At 38.2% G+C, this 19,098-nt stretch overlaps 1 protein-coding gene across 6 annotated transcripts in view; it reads right to left on the bottom strand.

The window, feature by feature from the left end:
* C2H8orf34 (chromosome 2 C8orf34 homolog) overlaps positions 1 to 19,098 on the bottom strand; it is a 426,915-nt gene that overhangs the window by 287,213 nt on the left and 120,604 nt on the right. For 4 of the 6 annotated variants that reach the window (XM_051159051.1, XM_051159035.1, XM_051159043.1 and 1 more), the window contains exon 4: positions 10,084 to 10,212. The exons of the other annotated variants lie outside the window; for them this stretch is intronic. In XM_051159051.1, the coding sequence (XP_051015008.1) occupies positions 10,084 to 10,212 (129 nt within the window). The remainder of the gene's footprint in view (positions 1 to 10,083; positions 10,213 to 19,098) is intronic. 6 annotated transcript variants of the gene reach the window in all.

The raw sequence follows: 19,098 nt of genomic DNA on the forward strand, positions 1-19,098 counted from the left end.
AATTGGTAACTAATAATTTATTTGTTGTAGTGGAAGATATAGCTCATCACTAAAGAGTATTAGCTGCTGTTCCAGAGAACTGGGATTGGTCCCCAGCAGCAATATGGTAGTTTTGACAACCATCTGTTGTTCCATTTCCAGGGATTAGGCTGCCCTCTTTCAGCTTCTGTAGGTACTACACACACACACACACACACAGACACACACACACACACACACACACACACACACACACACACACACACACACACATAAACACGGTACAGATGTGTTCACTCAAGGAAAACACTCATGAACATAAAACAAAATGATTTGTTAGTGCACTAAAAGACAGTCTAGCTTCTAGTTTAGAGATGGAAGTTGGTGGCTTAGGCATAGCCCTGATTCAAAAATACTGTACTACAAAGGAGAAAACTCCACAGGGACCAACATGGGAGCTCTTGTGCCATGGTGCTATAGAAGGTCAGAGTGGAGCTATTGGGCTGTGGTGCCATAGGGCTAGAGCTACAAAAGGTTACTGTACGTAGTTAAAACTTTAAGCAAATGAATGAACTCTGGTATTTCATATGGACCATATTATGGTCTACAACACACTTAAAATGCACCATTCCAGAGTATAAAATTAAGTATGTAAAAAACGCTGCCTTTGCATTTAGTACAATTCTACAGAAATGGTCCTTGCCTGTACTACTTCAAGATTAAGATTAAACACCTTAAACATAAATATTTAAAAGACTAAGTCTAGATCAACATAGATAGAGAGGAGTTATAGATGCTGTGAAATAAAATTCTCATTCTCCTTCAAAGTCACAAGGCTCAGCCATCTGCAGTTAAACACCCTACAGTTCAGCTGGCTGGGATGTTTGATTCTCTTGATCTTTTTAACTTGCTGGATTCCTGGAATGTGAAGACATAGTTTTCTGATCCAACTTTTGGAAAACTATTATTAAATCTTTGAATTTCATTTATACCTCAGATTTGTGAACCAGGTATTCATAAAGGTAGCAGCAGTGCACCACTTAGCCAACTTATCTGAAATGAAGCCAATTACTACTGGCAAGTCAGTTTTTTTTTTTTTTTTTTTAACGCACAGCATCAAGTGTGTGCCACAGGGTATAGGATGCTCTCATGGCAGCTGCCACTGTGAACTGCTCTCAGGATTAAGAAATGTCCAGCCATGGTGAAGGGAAGTTGAAGAAGCAATGAGCCCCAACATGAACTCAATCTACCTAAGAGAAAAACTTGCTTGAAAGAAAGACTTATCCCTTTAACTGTTCCCAGTGCTAGTCTGATGACCATACTTTATGGAAATTCCAATTATCAGATAGTCTTAACATTTGCATAGTTCTAATAACCATTCTATTAGATATGATTCACTTAACTTTCTGTTTTCAGAGTCAAAAGGCCTAGGGTATTTCTCATTTCAATTTTAATCAAAGCTTAACACTGATTAAAAGTAGTTGTAGGAATTTTAATGAAACTCTTTTCTATGGCGGCAGGAAACTCTAGCAGCAGCCTTCCATATGAACAGTCAGATGGTCATCCCAGGGCCTAGGACAACATCCATAGCCTTTCTCTCTAAAATGGGACTGAAATTGTTCTGCGTCTCATTAGCCCTGTAAAGCTCATAGAGAGTGGGGATCAGTACTAAACCAAATACCCAAGAGTAGCTTGCTGTTACACTTGGCGTGGAAGGATTACATGGGTTCTAGAAAAAAAAAAAAACAATTAGAAGGAATGTCCCAGTGGAGGACTGAATTTGGTATAGCCTAGAGGAGTAACAGTTCTCCACCCTGGAAGCTCTGGAGGCTCTGTGAGGGTCAGCTTCTCTCCTTCTGAAGCTAAGACACTCTCAAGGTGCAGTTCAACAGGGAAGCAGCTTGCCTAGGAAGCAGAGGGCTACCATCCAAAAACCAATAAATTCAATAGTAGCACAAACTATCTCCCAGGCTTCCATTGTCTCCTCTACTTCCTGTTCATTTTCATCCCCAGAGGGGTCTCCATGGCATCAGGAATCAGTCCTAAAACACTGTCCTTGGGTACCCAGAGTTCCAATGTGTTCACTAAGCTATGGGCTTCATCATGACATCCATCTCCAAGGCCTGGGCTCAGATCTCAGCTGTAGCTACAGGAAGCAGAAGTGGTGGCTTTTCAGAGTTCTTTCCACCTTGGTCAGTGTAATTCATTTCATGAAAGTAGGTCAGGAAATTTACATATGAAATGATTCTGTTTCTCCCAAACCTGGCCCCTTCCTGGGGAAAGCAAACTTTCATGATAAAATGGTCTCAAAGCCCTCACTGAAAGTCTTTTTTCAATTTTGAGGTAAAGTGTGGAAATAGAGTCTATAACATGTAAATACTTATTTGGGAATTGTAGGAAAGAATTCTGCACATTCCTTTTGAGCATTTCCATGGAGACATCCCATTGTCAGCTAGAAACGAGCTATGGTGGGCTAACTGCACCAGGGAACTTGATAACTACATATCTGAGCTCATTTGTTAAGAATAAATTAATTTTTAAAAGCTTACTATAATAGATCATTATAAAACAGACACCTGAAAAAACCCTGATATGCATCATGTAGTTGATCAAACACCCTTGAACATTTGTCAACTAACCTCTCTTTAGACCTGTTGCTTTCAAGGCAGAAAATCCCTGTTTGCTTGCTTATTTTTGTATCTGAATCTTGAGACAGGGTCCTATACTGTAGCTGAGGCTAGCCTTGAACTTAGAGCAATTCTGCCTGAGGCTTATGTGTACTATAGCTTCAGACATGTGCCACCACACCCATCAGAACTGAGGGGATTTTGATTTTAATGGATTAATTTTTTAACACACTAAGTAATACATATTTTTGTTTTTATAAACTGCATATGGCCTATTACTTTCTAATCTTCCTGTTTTAATCACACATACATTCATAAGTATTTCTGCTTTCCCCCCTCTCTCTCTACACACACATACACACACACATACACGCACACACGCACGCACGCACGCACGCATGCACGCACGCACGCACATGCGCACACACAGGCACATCCTTAAGGGAAACCAAAGCAAAATGTCCCCCAACTCTGAACAACACCACTTAATGTTCTACGAACTACTGCCTTCTCTCAGATCTTCCCTTTTTAAACAAAGCAAACAAGGGAAACAGGGTCTCCTGTAGTCTAGGCTAGCATCAAAATCAATATATAATGAAGGTTAACTTTGAACTCCCTCCTACCTTCATCATCCAAATGCTGGAGTTACAAGTAAGCACTACCACAACTGGCAGTCATCTTCTCTCTCTACAAATACTTTTAGCAGGAAGGTTGACATGGCTGAACACTTCCCACCTTTGGCCCACCCTCCTCCATGGACTACATGCTGGCTTCTGCATTCAGTCTTCTCTTAGAACTCTGTTTGGACAAGTATGATAGCTCCTGATTATCACATCAAACAAGAACTTTTCTATTGTAAAAATATAACATTTATATTTCATGTTATCAAATCGAAACCTGTTTCTTACAGGAGGGAAAAAAAATACAGAATGAATGTAATAGTTTGCATATGAAATGTCCTACAAAGGCTCATGGATTTGCTAGGTTAATCCTAGACTGTTGGGAACTATTTGGGAAAATGGTAAAAACTTTAGAAAGTGGATCTAGACGTAGGAGGGTCACTAGGGGTGTGCCTTTGAAGGTTATACTTGGATTCTGTGGTTCCCAGTCCCTTCCTTGCTCTGTGCTTCCATCAGCTTTGAGATGAAGCATATTCTCTATCATCTATTCTGGCCTCCAAGATGTACTACACAAGAGCACGGAGTCAAGCAGCAGCAGACTGAGTACTCCAAAACTGTGAGCCAAAGATGACCTTGCCTCTCATAAAGTGTTTTGTCAGATAAACTCTGCAACACGAACTAACACAGAGTTAAAAAATGAGAAACTTTCATTCACTCTCAGACAGCTAATGAGAACAGAAGAATAACCCCCTCATAATATATTCAGCTTAGAGTACGTAGGAAAATAATGTGGCTTCCGGCTGTTCGCTAGTTAGACTGCCGCCATAGTGAACAATGGCGGCACAGCACACTGACAACTCTAGAGTCTATATAGACAAATATATTCTATAGATATAGAAATATATTTATTTCTTTCTCTTACAGACTAACACTGGACACATGCCTCTATGAAACTTGTTCTGTAATCATTCAACCTCTCTAAAGGTTTATTTTATTTTTTCTATGTTGGGTCATTTACTACCTGAGACCCCAATGTATGTGTTCCATGCCTTGTGAGTTTCTTTATCTTTGCATTATTTGTTACTTCAACTCCACCCTACTGCCACCTGAATATTCACTTGGTTTCTGGAAATACAGGGCAGTGGCCAACTCTGTATAGATACCCCACAGTACCTGGAAGCAGAGTTTGAAGCTTATTGCTATACTACCCTCAAATGTTCCCAAATTCTTATTTGGGATGCAGGTAGCAGACAATCTTGTTTATGAAGAAAACCTAAAACAAAACAAACTAACCACACTCATCCTTATTTTCACCCTTCCTTCAATACAATCAGAATATCTTGGTCACAGAAACTTCTCAATGTGTGTGTGTGTGTGTGTGTGTGTGTGTGTATAAAATCTTTTACATTTTACAACACAGACTGCTTATAGTATGACTCTCCAGAGGCTTTGAAGTACTCCTGTCTTCCTATTCTCATAGTTGTCTCTCAACAAACTTTCAGCTTCAGTGTCCTGCCTGACACTTTGTGTACCAGCAATCCAAGACTTGCCCTTTCTTAAGCACCTTGTCGGGGCATCTTTCCTCCCTTCTGAGAAACCTGTATCCCCATGGTGCACTCTGGCTGTTGCCTCATCCTTATTGTTGTACTTTGTGATGAAGCTACAAGTTCTGCTACACCCTCACAGCTCTTACATTACATTCTGCTAGATGTAGAAATGATCATTTTCACACTAACCTCCCCATACATGGAACCATGAAGTACAGGTCCATGTATCCACCATTGTTGCTACTTCTCATTGGCACCAAGTAAGTGTGGTAATTGATGAACCATCAGATGTTACATAATCTACCCCTACTTTTTCTTGTGAGTTGTTAGTCTTGCTCCTCAGACTGTTAGATCAGAGAAGATTTATTTTCATATGCTCATGATTGGCTGACTACAAAAATTGTTGTTACATTTTATCTTGACTGGGTCCAGACTGATGTTATCAGTAATGGTGCATTGGTGTCTGTTTTCTGTTTTCCAGCAGCTGGGTGCATTTTCAATGGAAAAGCTCCAGCCAATTTTTCCACATGAGCTGTGATGAACAGGGCAATGTCTGGATGGCCCAAAGATACTTATTCACTACATCCTCTTCCAGGGAAGCTGGCAGGTGCAGGGGAGGACGAGGCTCAGAAACTGCTAGGAGCCTTGCTACCTTGGGAGTAGTAGACCATTGATGCACAAAATGGGGAGTTGCTGCCTTTTCCCTAGAGCTGGTTTGTTCACATATTTACCTACTTGTTTTTATGCACAGCCCTCCAGTTTATGTCACAGTTTCAGTAAAATGTGCCAACAAGCAAACTTATGATCAACCAAGCTCATGTGTTCTTACATCAATGGCTCACAATGTAAGAAGCTGAAGGTAGATAAGAGATGGAGACAGAGACATCCCAAAGAAGTTATATGTACAAGACATGGGATCAGCCAATCATTTCAGTGCTAATCACTGCCTAGGGAGTCGGATAGCTAAGGAAGCCTTATCCTAGAGCCATCCAAAGAGGAGATGAGTGACAAAGAGATGGGGCCAGGTAGGTGCAGTCAGGGCCTCAAATTGTCAAATCCAAATTCAGTAGAGAGCCAGAAGGCAGTAGAGAAGTCATCTCGGAGGGTTTGTTTGACCTGTGGCAAGGTTGGGCTTGTTAGAAAAGGAATTCTTGCCAGAAGATGAGATTTCAAGGAGAATGACATAAGGAGATAAATGGCAGGGAGGCAGACTAATGGAATGGTGCACACCCAGAAGCCATAAGATGTGACAATGAAAACAAGGTAACGGCACTTCCTCTGAACTTGTAAGTGGAGCCATCTGAAACAAGTTACCAGGTCTTTACTTGAAAGGCACGACACGTGCAGTGTGGGCTTACTGGAGAAACAAACTGTGAGTGTGAGGAAAGCTAGATTCCCTTCCTAAATTAGTTCCATACTTCTCCTGGTTTTACACGCTAACCAATGTCCAGACTCCCTTGCAGCTTTTGTAGAATGCATATAAACATGATGTACGCCCCTTGATGGAGAAACTGGCCTCTCTAGGCTCTTTTCCTTCTGCAACAACATGGAATGGCCTGTGTTAAAGATGGAAGAACCACAGATTGGACAGAGCCTGCCGTCTCTAGGAACACTACATCAGGCCATTCTCCAAATGAGAATATGTTTATCTTGCATCACCCCACAAGATTCCTCGAATGTAAGAATAAGGCAACTGAGCCTTATTCTTGTGTCATCAGGGCACAACACAAGAACTGGATGAAATGGAACAAATAAATCAATCATCTAGTCAGTCATATTAAGGTGTAAGGGACAAGATTCTTATTATAGTAGAGAAATGAACCAAATTCAAAACATATATGAAAGGGAAAATGACCAAGACTTTACAACTTAGTTGAGGTAGGGATACAACAAGGAGAGAGAGAGGGGTCTGATAAGCCATAGTAACACCACCCATGACATCACGCCATAATGCCACCTCATCTCGAGAAGAAGGTTCGTTCCATTCACTGGTACTGATTGTAATGTGGGGCACCTGAGTGGAAATACATGTCAAGAATCCCCTTCTGTGAAAGCCTGAGGGAAAAAGACTGGGTGTGAAATAAACACATTTGAGCTAACTGCTTGGGAGTGATGAATAAATGATGAGAGTGGGTGAGTCAGAGAGAGAGAGAGAGAGAAAGAGAGAGAGAGAGAGAGAGAGAGAGAGAGAGAGAGAGAGAGAGAGAGAGAGAGAGAAGAGCATAGTGAGCATAAATCACAGGAAAGAAAGAATTCCCATGAAAGACCTACAAGAAATGCTGTCAGGGTTCCAGAGTAGATCAAGTGGTTGCCAGCCCCCCAAACATCAGGGGTCACAGAGTCTAAAGAAAGCACTGAACAGCTGGAAACCACTGGAGCAGTTCAGCTGGATGAGAATCACAAACCATTTCACTCTCTTTGGCAGTTGTAATCAACTGGTGACGGCAGTGAAAAGAATTTCAGCAGAGTCGTTGATGCCTTGTAGGGTGAAAGGAAGCCGACACGGCGGAGACACCAGACACTAGCTATTCTTTTTGACACTTGTTTTTGTTGTTTGTTTGTTTTTCAGTTTTTTGAGACAGGGTTTTTCTGTGTAGCTCTAGACATCCTGGACTCGAGACCAGGCTGGCCTCGAACTCACAGTGATCCACTTGCCTCTGCCTCCCGAATGCTGGCATTAAAGGCATTTGCTACCAATGCCCGGCTCCTTTCTGACACTTTGTATGGGAATTGATTTTTAAAAATCTGAAGCTGTTTGGGGTCAATTAAAACCCAAGAGTGGAGCTTTTTCTCTCTGTGTTTAACATTGTATTTTGCCTGGTAGAGCAGCCTGTCCTCATGTGGAGACCAGATACTGGAAATGTGCTGATCCACACTGTGGTGTGCTGGGAATTAAAACTCATATTACTATTCAAAGACTAAGAACTAAGAAGTCAAGATAATAAGTGCCAGTGTTCATTTTATATGGTAAATACAGAAAAATGCCAGTCTATACATTAGGGTAAGTATTTCACTAAAATGAATTTCATGCAATGGTTTTGATATTTTAATGAACCTAATTGAAAATAAGAACTCATGTACGTGACTTATATTACATTTCTCTTGCGTTGTATGTAGCTCAACATGTTGTGGGCTGGTAAGTAGTTCTGGTAGGCAGAGTAATGAAATAGTTTCCAAGACTCATGCCTGTATAGTCTCTCTCCCTGATTCAGACTAGGACTACTGAGTGTGAAGAGACAGTTCCTTCTTGACCAAAGCACTATCCCAAAGACTTTGAACAAGTAAGATTAACCTGTGTGAGCCTGACCTGACCAGGTACACCATTTAGAAGAGATGCTCCATCATGCCCCATAAGAAGTAGCGAACTACCAAAGAGATGCCCTGCCCCTGTTCTACTGCTGCTAGTTCCAGTGGTTACTGCTTCTTCAGATTACCCCCACACAGAACTCAGGTGAGTGGACTACCTGTGTGCAAGTGTAAATGTTTGTGACTTCTTTAGATTCATATGTTTAAGTCTGAACTCCAATTTTACAGTGATGAGAGGTGAGGCCTGGAAAATGATTATGGCACTAAGTCTCTTATGTCATTAATGGTATTAGTGAACAATAAAAGATCCCACAGAGCTGCCTGGCCCCTCAACCACACAAGGATGTGCAAAGAGGGCACTATCTACAAACAAACAAACAACAACAAGGGCTTCACTAAACAAGGAGTAGTTCAGATGTTGATTTCAGGTTTCCCAGTATTTACAACTGTGAGAAGTATGTTCTACGCATATAGAATCCACCAACCTGTGGTGTTTTGTTACTGAGCACAGTGTAAACGGACAATTCTGCAACAAACTATGTGTGTTCATCACTAAATACTGGAAAGGCACCTTAGTAAACAGTTTTGGGGTCAGAGAAGATAGTATCCTTGAATGAACTATAAGATAAATATTTACTTGGCCACTGCCTCGTTTTAAAGGACACAATTTGACGGATATATATATATCTCTGGCATGTTCTTCATTCACCCTTCTCTTAGCTTACTTTTATAAATAATTAAGAGGCCTTTACAGCTCCAAACATTTCCCCCAAATAGTGAGATTTAGAAATATTAGAATTTGCCTTTGGCATTTTAGTAGGATCAAGATCCTTTCAGGGATATAATTTAATAATAAGCTGAATACCTACTTTATTTTTTTGTTTTATATGTAAATCTAGCTCAAAGCAGGGCTTTCCTAAATCCTATCTTGGAGCTTAAAATCTTTTAGCATCTTAGCCTCTCAAAGCCTCATCCTGGTTTAAATAAAGTGATGTTTCTAGAAGTATATAATATATAAATGTACGCATAAGTTTACTATATAACAACACAATATACATAAGTGTGTATATTTTAAAACTTTGCCAAAATATGCCATGGGATAATAACAAACTTTGACACATGAAATTAATAAAACTGTAGTACTAGAAAAAAATCTAGAGCTACATTTCAGAACCCTTAGTCTTCCATTATATCAAAAGAATTTTTGAGGAAGCCATGATGTGAAATTGTTTATGAAGATGTTTGAGATTTAAAAAAAAAAATAAATAAATACCTATGCAGACAAAGATAAGAATACTGTGAGCTTGCTTCTGAAAATCATAAAGTACACACGAGTGTCTCCAAATTCAGTACACAGTCACCAAAGTACACCATCAAATGCTTGTTGGGTTGCTGATCCCATGATGGTGGTACTGACTGAAGAACATCTTGTCTCACAATGTGCCCTTCCCCAGGGTGCCACATCTCAGGGAAGATAAGTGATTTATCTGTGGTGGCCACCTTACAGATGACATAGTGAAATCCCTATGCCATGCCCTCAGAGAATAGGTGTGACTTTTGGAACAAAGTAAGTTACCTGACACCATGCTAGGCTCTGAAAGAAATCTAAGAAGAATTTAACCCAGCTACTGCCTTGCAAAAAGTTTATAAGGATCCGAAACTCACAGAGGTGAAAGGAATGCTTCTTAGTGAGAATGATGCAAAGTGGTACTTTTCTAAATAGAAGAGTGAAGAAGATGCCATTAAGTGTGCGTTGGAAATGCGGGATGGAATCCATGCAGGGGGATCAGCGTTCAGCTTCTACAAGATGTCCCATAGCTGCTGCCCTCCTGCCCATCAACAGATCTGTGCCATGGGCACAGTCAAACCTCCTTTCAAGTCCCACTCTCTTAGTACTCCTCAGCCTCACACAATGAGAATGAGAATGTCAGAAATAATTGTTGCCAATGGTGATGGATTAAAATTGGCTCTGAATTTCAATTATTGTCAAGAAAAAGAACTTACTTCGAGAGAGATTCTCAAGGGCTTTCCCCAGCTTCTTGCTCTCCTGAAGAATGTGGTTCAATTCATCAAAATCACGGCTTTGTGGTTTAGTCCGCCAGTTCCACTTAGGGTGTCCTACTGACCTTGGCACTATGTTAAAAGAAATGGTTATTTCATAAGCATGTCATACAATGATACAAACTCACCGTTTATTGTTTGTGCAAGACGCACCAAGATCAATGTACAAAATTTTAAAAAATGATTAAGTTGGAGATGGTTTTCTTGTGAGTAAAGCATCAAGGGGACTTATAATTGGGTGTGAAGAAAATGTTTGAACTCAATAAATAGAAGAAAATGTGGCACTGATTATGGAAAATGGGAAATTGAAGTACTGATTTAAATCTAATTACTTCTATAACTTAAGGGAAACACAAAGGAAAAGTTTATTCCATATAATGCTAACAGCCTAAAAATAATTACCAATCCCATCATTAGCAACGAGTCAACATTTTTAAGATGCCATTTGTTGTGTCTTCTAAAAACCATGAGACTGAATGTTTATACCACCATTTCTCCCAAGTACCCATTAAAATTATATTACAGTTAGGGATTTTTTTTTAAATAAATTAAACATGGAGACATTATTGGACAAGGGTTTTGTCTGAGAAGACATAAAATGGGGTGATGATCAGCAGTTAGACTTAATGAAGTAGAGAAAAATCATATCCACAGAGAGTTGGATGCCTAATGAGTTGGCACTCCATTCTATTTAAGTACGAAACCAACTCAGGATTACCACATCAAATCAATGAAGACATAAGAATTTAATGGTTTTCCAGATTTAAAGAGTCCAGAAGAATTCAACATTTGTTATTTCAAGCTTTTAAAAAATGTCAATAGAGATATGATTATAAAAGGTTTTGGAGGACAAAAATAAGAAATCTGAGTAACTGTAGGCTTCTTAACAACAATGTATGCTCTAAAAGATAGGAGAACAATTCCTTAAAAATCCCAACAGAAAGTTAATTCTACCTTAAAGGCCTATACCAAACATAGATAGAACTGATATATTTAAGTTCTTGAGAATTCATGTCATAAACATTCTTTTTAATAAAGTTGTCAAAGGATTGGCTCCAGCTCAATGAATAAATAAAGTCTTAAAAGACTTGGAAGTCAGGAATGGGGGATTTTAAAAGAAAAAGGGAAAATCTCATGATGATATTGAATGATGGTATCAACATACAGTTAACAAATATCAGTGGGAGAACAACCTGAGAATGAAGAAAAAAGGCAAAAGGATGCAGTAGAAGGGTCTCTGAAATGTCTTGAATGACATGTAAGAAAAAGAAAACCAAATAAAGTGGCATAAAAGAGGAGATGAATTAGAGCATATTGAGAAACCCTTTGGGCAGGGCTTGCAGGAACATTAGTGATGAATATTTAAAAAGCAAGGTAAACAGGAGAGAACATTATTGATTCTAGAAAATATTAATAATCAGACTGGGTTGGTGATAAGACATTAATGAACATAGTTAATATTGATGCAGAACACATCTTAAGGCAGTATCTGAGGTGATCACATTCCTCTGCTGTCAGGATGAAATGAGAACTGATGTATGCACAATAAATATGGAAGAGATCAGTGGATGATGCCTCAAGCTACGAAGGCTAAGGCTAAGGGCAATGTTAGAGCCTTATGTGTTCAGATTTGTAGTCTAAGAAACTAAAAGAAACATTCCAAATGTTGAAACTAATTGCAGTTGGAGTTGAGAAGGAAGGATGGAAGTGCTGTGGTACAGCTCTATGTTTAGGCACAGGAAAGAGTCTCAGCTGAGGGAATAGATAAAATAACATTTGTATCATATTCTTCAAAGCTCTTGAAGGCAGCGTTTAGTAAACCGCTGTGAATAATTTCTTTGATGTGCAGTTTGTATCAGTGCATCATCTAATTTCCTGTAAAACCATGTATCATCAAAGTCTTTCCTTAGCTTTCAACTTATGAGGCAGTACAATAAAACCACAAATACTCCACGTCCACGTCCAGACGGCCACCAAACCATCTGCTGATTGCTCCAGGTTGACAAGGCCAGGTTAGACCAGCAGAAGACCCGATTGACCTACCAACACCACATTACAGGAAACTATACACTAGCTTTAAGGTATTGGGTTGGAGGGGCCTCACAGGACACCCAGAGTTTCCCGTGTGACTTCACAGAGAAATTGCCATCCTTTCCTTTGTAAATCTGTAGCCTATGGTGATTCCTGAATGTAATGACAACATAGGAGCCAAATCCAGAATGATCATGGTTGCTTTATGATCATGGTCAGGTTGGCTACACTTCCATTTTTATTTTTTTATTTTTTTAAAGATTTATTTATTTATTATTATGTATACAGTGGTGTACCTGCCTGCACACCTGTGGGCCGGAAGAGGGGCATCAGATCATGTTACAGGTGGTTGTGAACCACCACGTGGTTGCTGGGAATTGAACTCAGGACCTTTGGAAGAGCAGGCAGCGCTCTTAACCATTGAGCCATCTCTCCAGCCCACACTTCCAATTTTAATAGCTGTTCTGATAAGTAACAAAAAGGAGTGGAAAGTCATCAGTCCAGTGTGCAGCCCTGGACAAGAGCATTGCTGTGGTTTCCTGGCAGACTGAAACCATATTAAGTTTTCACTTAATTTTAGAAGTTGGTGCTGCAGTTAAATTTCCTTGGGGGAAATAGAAAACAGTGGCAGAGTATCTCAACATAACATAAGCCAGAGGAGATGATGATGACACTAAGAGCAAGCTCAATTCAGCACAGGTGACCCTTGTCTTCCCTTAGTTTACTATAACAAGGCTCCAGTGCCACTTAACAATCACACTGCCACTGAGCGGGGGTGATTTTTGAACAATTCCTTACATTAATCAAATTCTAGCACACTTGGCTTCCATTAGTTGTTTATGTCCATGAGTTTAAAACTTAATTTGTTGTTTCTTTCTCATATTTTTGTGTCTTTTTAATAATATATTTTTTGAAATTATAGTGTAATTATATAATTTCCCCCTCTTTCCCTTCCTCCAATTCCCCTATGTTCCCCTTTTCTCTCTTTCTCAAATTTATAGTCCCGTCCCTTTAATATATTAATTTAACATATAACTTGTTTCCTTTAGTATATAAATATAACTTGTTCAAGCTGTATAATATTGTCTGTATGTATATGATATTCCAAAGGCTGACAATTTGGTATTAGATAAACAACTGGGGAGTGGGGCGTCTTATCTGGGCAAGACTATTTCTCTCACTCTCAAACATACCTTGTCGATAGCTAGCACCTGCTCAGCAAGAGAGAAACCATGCCTGGTACTGGAAATCATCAATCAATTCATCCATCCAGTGCTAGCAGTGAGGTCATGGATGTCCAAATAGAACTTATAATCACCCATTTACTAAGCCATGAATTTTTAAGAAGCAGTTGTCCAAATTCTATTAAGAGGAACTGAGAGCTCTGTCACCAATAAATATGTAAAACTGGACAATCTTTACAGAACAGAGTCCAGAAATACTACTGTCATTCTCAACTAGCCTGACTTTTAGTCTCTTATTCAACTCTATTTAGAAAAACACAAAATTATATGTATTTTTGAGATATCTCATAATTTTCATACACATATGCATTATGCATATTTAAAAGAGGATGAATACATGTGTCCTACATTTGTTATTTCTTGGTGGTGAGAATACACAGAATGCTTTCTTCAAGCTTTAGGAAATGCACTGCATTACCACCTATGGTCAGTCTACTGTGCAGGAGCCAGCAAGACACAGACTCTTGATCCATGCTAGAATGAGGTTCTTATCAAATAAATGCCCACTGGGATTATCTATACCTTTCAATTCTGATTTCTAAAACAAGAAATGTACCATGCTTTCATTTTCAGTATGCCAGGAAGTGTCCCCAATACCATAGTGGTGGTTTACTGGGAGTTGGTTGTGGTAAGGTGGTCTCTTACTTCTGATTTCTGCATGTGCAGCTTCTAAATTGTGGACACTATTTTGATGTCTTTATTCTCTTGTACTCAAGTAATTTGTACTGATATCTTTACTCACCATTCTTTCCTTTTTATCCTAAAAATTTCCAGATAATATCTACATGTCTAGGCATGGCTGTTTATATATTTTATAATAAAACATTAGAAGCAATCAAACATCTGGAGCAATGATTCAACAGCTCTGAGCACTAGCTACTCTTCCGGACGGCCCAGGTTTTGTTATCAGCACAGTGGTTCACAATCATTTGTAACTACATTTCCAGGTTCTCTTTCAGCCTCTTCAGGCACCAGACATGCATGTTGTGTATGGACATAAAATAATAAATAAAAATAAACTGAGACACATTTCCCCAATGCAAAGAAAAGTGTTAATAGAATTACCAAGAGCTGGTTTTAGTGTTTCTTTTTAACCTAAGCCAACATATTTCTCTCCATTTTCTTAACTGAATCATGAATATGAAAAGGCTAAAAATTGTAAGCATTTATCTCCATGCATAGTAAATTGATGGACAATGTAATTTTCCTTGCTTCTGCCAACGTTTTGTTCACTATATACCATCATCCCACATACTAAAAAACTGAAAAGAGTACTTAACACCACATGACAAGTACTTAAGATCACTTTATCGACAACAGCCTGTCTTATCTACAGCATATAATTATTGAAAGTTAATAAGCCACATGGTGTGCTAAAGGTGTTTGGTTTGTTGCAAAATTAGCCTTATAAATGGTGTCTATTTACAGTAGGTCAAGAAGTGAAGATTTAAAATTTTTTATTTTATTTGAGAAGAAAGAGCTCTCTCCAGCCCCTTATAGCCTCAAACTTACCTTTCAAGTGTTGAATTACAGACATGTGGACTAAATAAAGAGGAAACAAAGACAGAATGAGAGAGAGAGAGAGAAAGAGAGAGAGAGATTTAAGTTTGAGGCATACTGGGCAACTTAAAGGAACAGCTGATAGAAATAAGAAGAAGAGAGAGGGAGAGAAGAAGGGAAGAAGGGAAGGAGGGAAGAAAAGAGGGAGGGAGGGAAGGCTGATAAATAAGGAGAATGGCGGAACTCCATTGTGTGAGAGAAATATAACTGTGTAGTAAAGATCTTACATTTTATCATGGATACAATGCACACACACACACACACACACACACACACACACACACACACACAGAGTTGATATCATTTTTTCTTATCTGAAAGTCAATAATACTTAAAAATATTTATTTGTATCCTTTTCCTTAGAGTCTTTAAAAAAATTCATTCTTTAAACTTGTTAACAACTATTTTTATTTCTAAATAAGTTTTTACTTAGTAATTTAAAGAAAAAATATAAATAACAACTTGAATACTACTGCTATCATTTTTCTACTTTATTGATCTGTGTGGAATACCAACATATAAGTGTAATTCAAAAATGAAAAAGAAATAAGAAGAAATATTAAGGAAGAAACATGAACTGGATAAATCGTACAAACACTAATGAAAAATGATCTGTACTGCCTTTGCTAACATCAAGCAAAATATGGCTATAAAACCTTTTCTTTGTACAGAGAAGGAAAAATGTGCTGGTCAAAGGGTTAACTCACAATAACAATATGTCACAATTATTATGTTTATGTCATACAACTGTCCTCACAGTCTCAAAACTAATACTACTGAAAATATATGGATCTAAAATAAAAACTGAAGAGCTTAATATTCTTCTCTATAAAAGTTTAGGATACTAGAGAGAAATCAGTAAGAACAAGATAGACTTCAACACTACAGACTAAATAAAGCCAGCAAACAATCACAGCAGAAATGAACACCCTGCTCAAGCGAAGACAAAGAAGTCTTTAGCTGATATCATATTAATACAGATGAGTAATATCAACAAATTTAAAACAATCAAAAGATTGCAAAATATGTTCTCTGATCATGATAGAATAACAGGAAATCAAAGGCAAAGCTGCTAAACATACAGGCATGAAAGAGTTAAATAACACATAAATAAAACCAGAAGACAAAGAATTCAAAGAGAAAGTGAAAAAAAGACTATATGGAGAAAAGATACATTCTAACCCCTGGGGTGTGCTGAAAGCAGTGTTCAGATAGGAATCCTTAGCTGTGTGCTCACATCCAAAGAAGAACTTTAAGTAGTTATCCCAATTTTGTTCTGTCAGTAATAGTAGAGCTAAGTAGACAAAGAAGAGCAGATTAAGCCCAACCTTACAGAAGGTGGACGTAATAATTATTAGAACTAAGAAAAATGAAATAAAATACTGAAAAACGATAAAGACCAAAGTGCTAAAAGTCACCTCACTAGACTTTTTAAAATAACAAGTCTCTTGCAAGAGGGATGAAGAAAGAATTGAAAACTCATATTATTAAAATCAGCCCTCTAAATAAGACATTCTTATGAACTCTAAAGAAGGAAATTGGATACTCTAGATTTAAAAGAAAAATCCCAGGGACTCATAAAAACACCAAAACTCATTAAAGAAGAGATAAAAGAGTGTCTGGAGAATTTCACTGTAGATGTAAGAAGTCCAGACACTGTCTCAGTTGTAAAAAAAAAAAAAAAAAAAAGAGTCCAAAGCAATCTTTCCAAAAGAGTCGCTCACAAATTTATAAACTAATCAACATCAAAGTGTTCTTATTGGTCCAGAAAATTGAAAAATAATGAACACTTTGTACCTCATCTTATAAGAAAAACTTTGCTCTTAGCAAGGACACAGAGGCAACAATTCATATATTTGATGTAAATATAGCAGAAATCCTCAGCAAGATAGTACCAGCCAAATACAGCAGCATATTGACCAAATTATGCACCGAGAGAATCCAAGTGCGGTTTAACACAAGACAGTAATCAGCATAATATAAAACACTGAGCAAATACAGAGAAGTAATTGCAGTTTTCTCAAAATGTGACATAACTTTGAATATATTTCATGATAAAATACAGAAGGAATCTTGTTGTATAGATGCAACAACTGTCAATTTAAAAACGTACAGCCTATTACTGAGGCGGGAAATAGATGGGACATCCGGACGTCAGAAGGGATTCTGGGATAGAGCCAGGTGCATGAGATTTCAGGCAGCAAGACATGAGGAGGATGGATACATGCTGCTTGAGCTCAGGGAATCAGCCATATGGCAGAATGTATATTAGAATAATGGGTAATTTTAAGTTATAGGCAGTCAGAGAAGATCCTAGCCTTATGGCCTAGGTATTTGTAAATTATAATTGAGTCTCATGAATCGTTATTCTGGGAGCTAAGGGATGGGAGGAAAAACTTTCTACTACAGTAAAAATATTTTACAGGCTAGAGGTTAAAGAGAATATCCTCACCATGATGAAATGAAAATAGGAAAATCTCACAGTAAGTTATTGTACTGGGTGCTGTGAGGCTAAAAAATTTTCTTCTAGGTAATAACAGGGCACAGACTCCTGGCCAGTTTTTGCCACTTTTGGACAACATTGCATGTGATTTTATAGATATAGAAATTAGGTAAGTAGAGAGAAATTGAAAAGCAGTCCATTGAGAAAAGAAGTAAAACTATCACTTTCTGAAGGTGGCAGTGATCTTAAATTTAAAAAGTCATAAGAATCCATGCATACATGTAAGGGTAACACTAATAAGTTTCAGGAAATAAAATGTCCAGGGAATCATGAAGTTGGTCTCTCCTAGCTGCCTTGAGAGGCATGTGCCATAGGTTTTTCAGGTTAGAGTCCATGGCTCCTGGGGTACAGTGTGTCTTTCTGTTCCTGAGAGACCAACACATACACTCAGGCAGTAAAGCATCCAGGTCTCTTTATGTTCCTCGGTATGTTTCCTTGGAAGTCAAGGAAGCAAGGAATCTTGACAAGACAGTTGGTCTTAGAAATCTTTGTACCTGTAAAGTCTGCAAACATCCAAGCCCTGCATCTTGTCTTTTTTTCCTGTTGCCTGGGTGGGCTAGTGCCCATCAGCCACCCCCAACCCTCCAAGGAAAAGGAGAACCACAGAAAAAAAATCGATGCTTTAACTTTATAGGCATGGCACACGCTACTGGAGTCTGAAAAATTGTCAGAGGAACTTTCTACAATTAGACAAGAACCTGATGAACCATAACAAGATATTTTTCTCTTGTTTTTCAGGCAGCCAGTCATCCAATGGTTGATGCTGAGGTTGGAATGATTATTGTTAAACAACTGGCTTATGAGAATGCTAATTCTTCATGTCAAACTGCCATCAATCCTTTTATTTAAAAAGGGAGATATTAATGATTGCATTTGCCTCTTTGCTGATACTGAGCCTTCATATACTCAGGATTAATTCTAGCTACATCCCATCAAGAGCAGACAATGCCTCAACTATTAGCAGTAATTCAATAAGGAAAAATACATAAATAATGGCAAATAGTACAAATGTATGTCAAAAGTTTGTTGCTCCTGCTTCTAAGAAAGCTAAAAAAAATCTGTTTCCTCTTGCCTTTATTATGCATTATATTCTTGGTATTTTGACTTCTACTAAAAATAACAAAATAATAAAAGGTCTGTTTATATTTGTATTTCTTTAAATTTGTATTCCTCATTTAAAATTGTGTTTTTTTCTGTTAAATGCTTTGAGTGACTTAGCATTGGCTTTTATTATTTTATATCCTTGCACAAAATTTAAAACTAACAGTGCTCCTACGTACACTGTTAAGCCTTTTCAGACATTTTGCAAACAGTTTGATGTAGACAACACATCAGAGGCATTTCAGAGAACCCTTCGTAAATCTATTGCAGAAAGAGCTAATGGACAATTCAAACACTTTTCAAAAGTAAAGGAGTGGAGTTGAGTACTATGGCTGATCTTCACAATACTTATCTTCCATTTTGTGCACTTCAATTTTTTTTTTCTGTTAGGGTAAGGATGGCCTTACTGCTAAAGGACATTTTTGGACCCATCTGAAAGGTCACAGTCATGGTCCTTTGGAGGGCACTTATGTCTGACAATTGAATGGCTGGATTCAAGTAATTCACCAGAGTTTATGT

This window comes from Acomys russatus, chromosome 2 (genome assembly GCF_903995435.1).
Source record: "Acomys russatus chromosome 2, mAcoRus1.1, whole genome shotgun sequence".
Taxonomy (NCBI): Eukaryota; Metazoa; Chordata; class Mammalia; order Rodentia; family Muridae; genus Acomys; species Acomys russatus.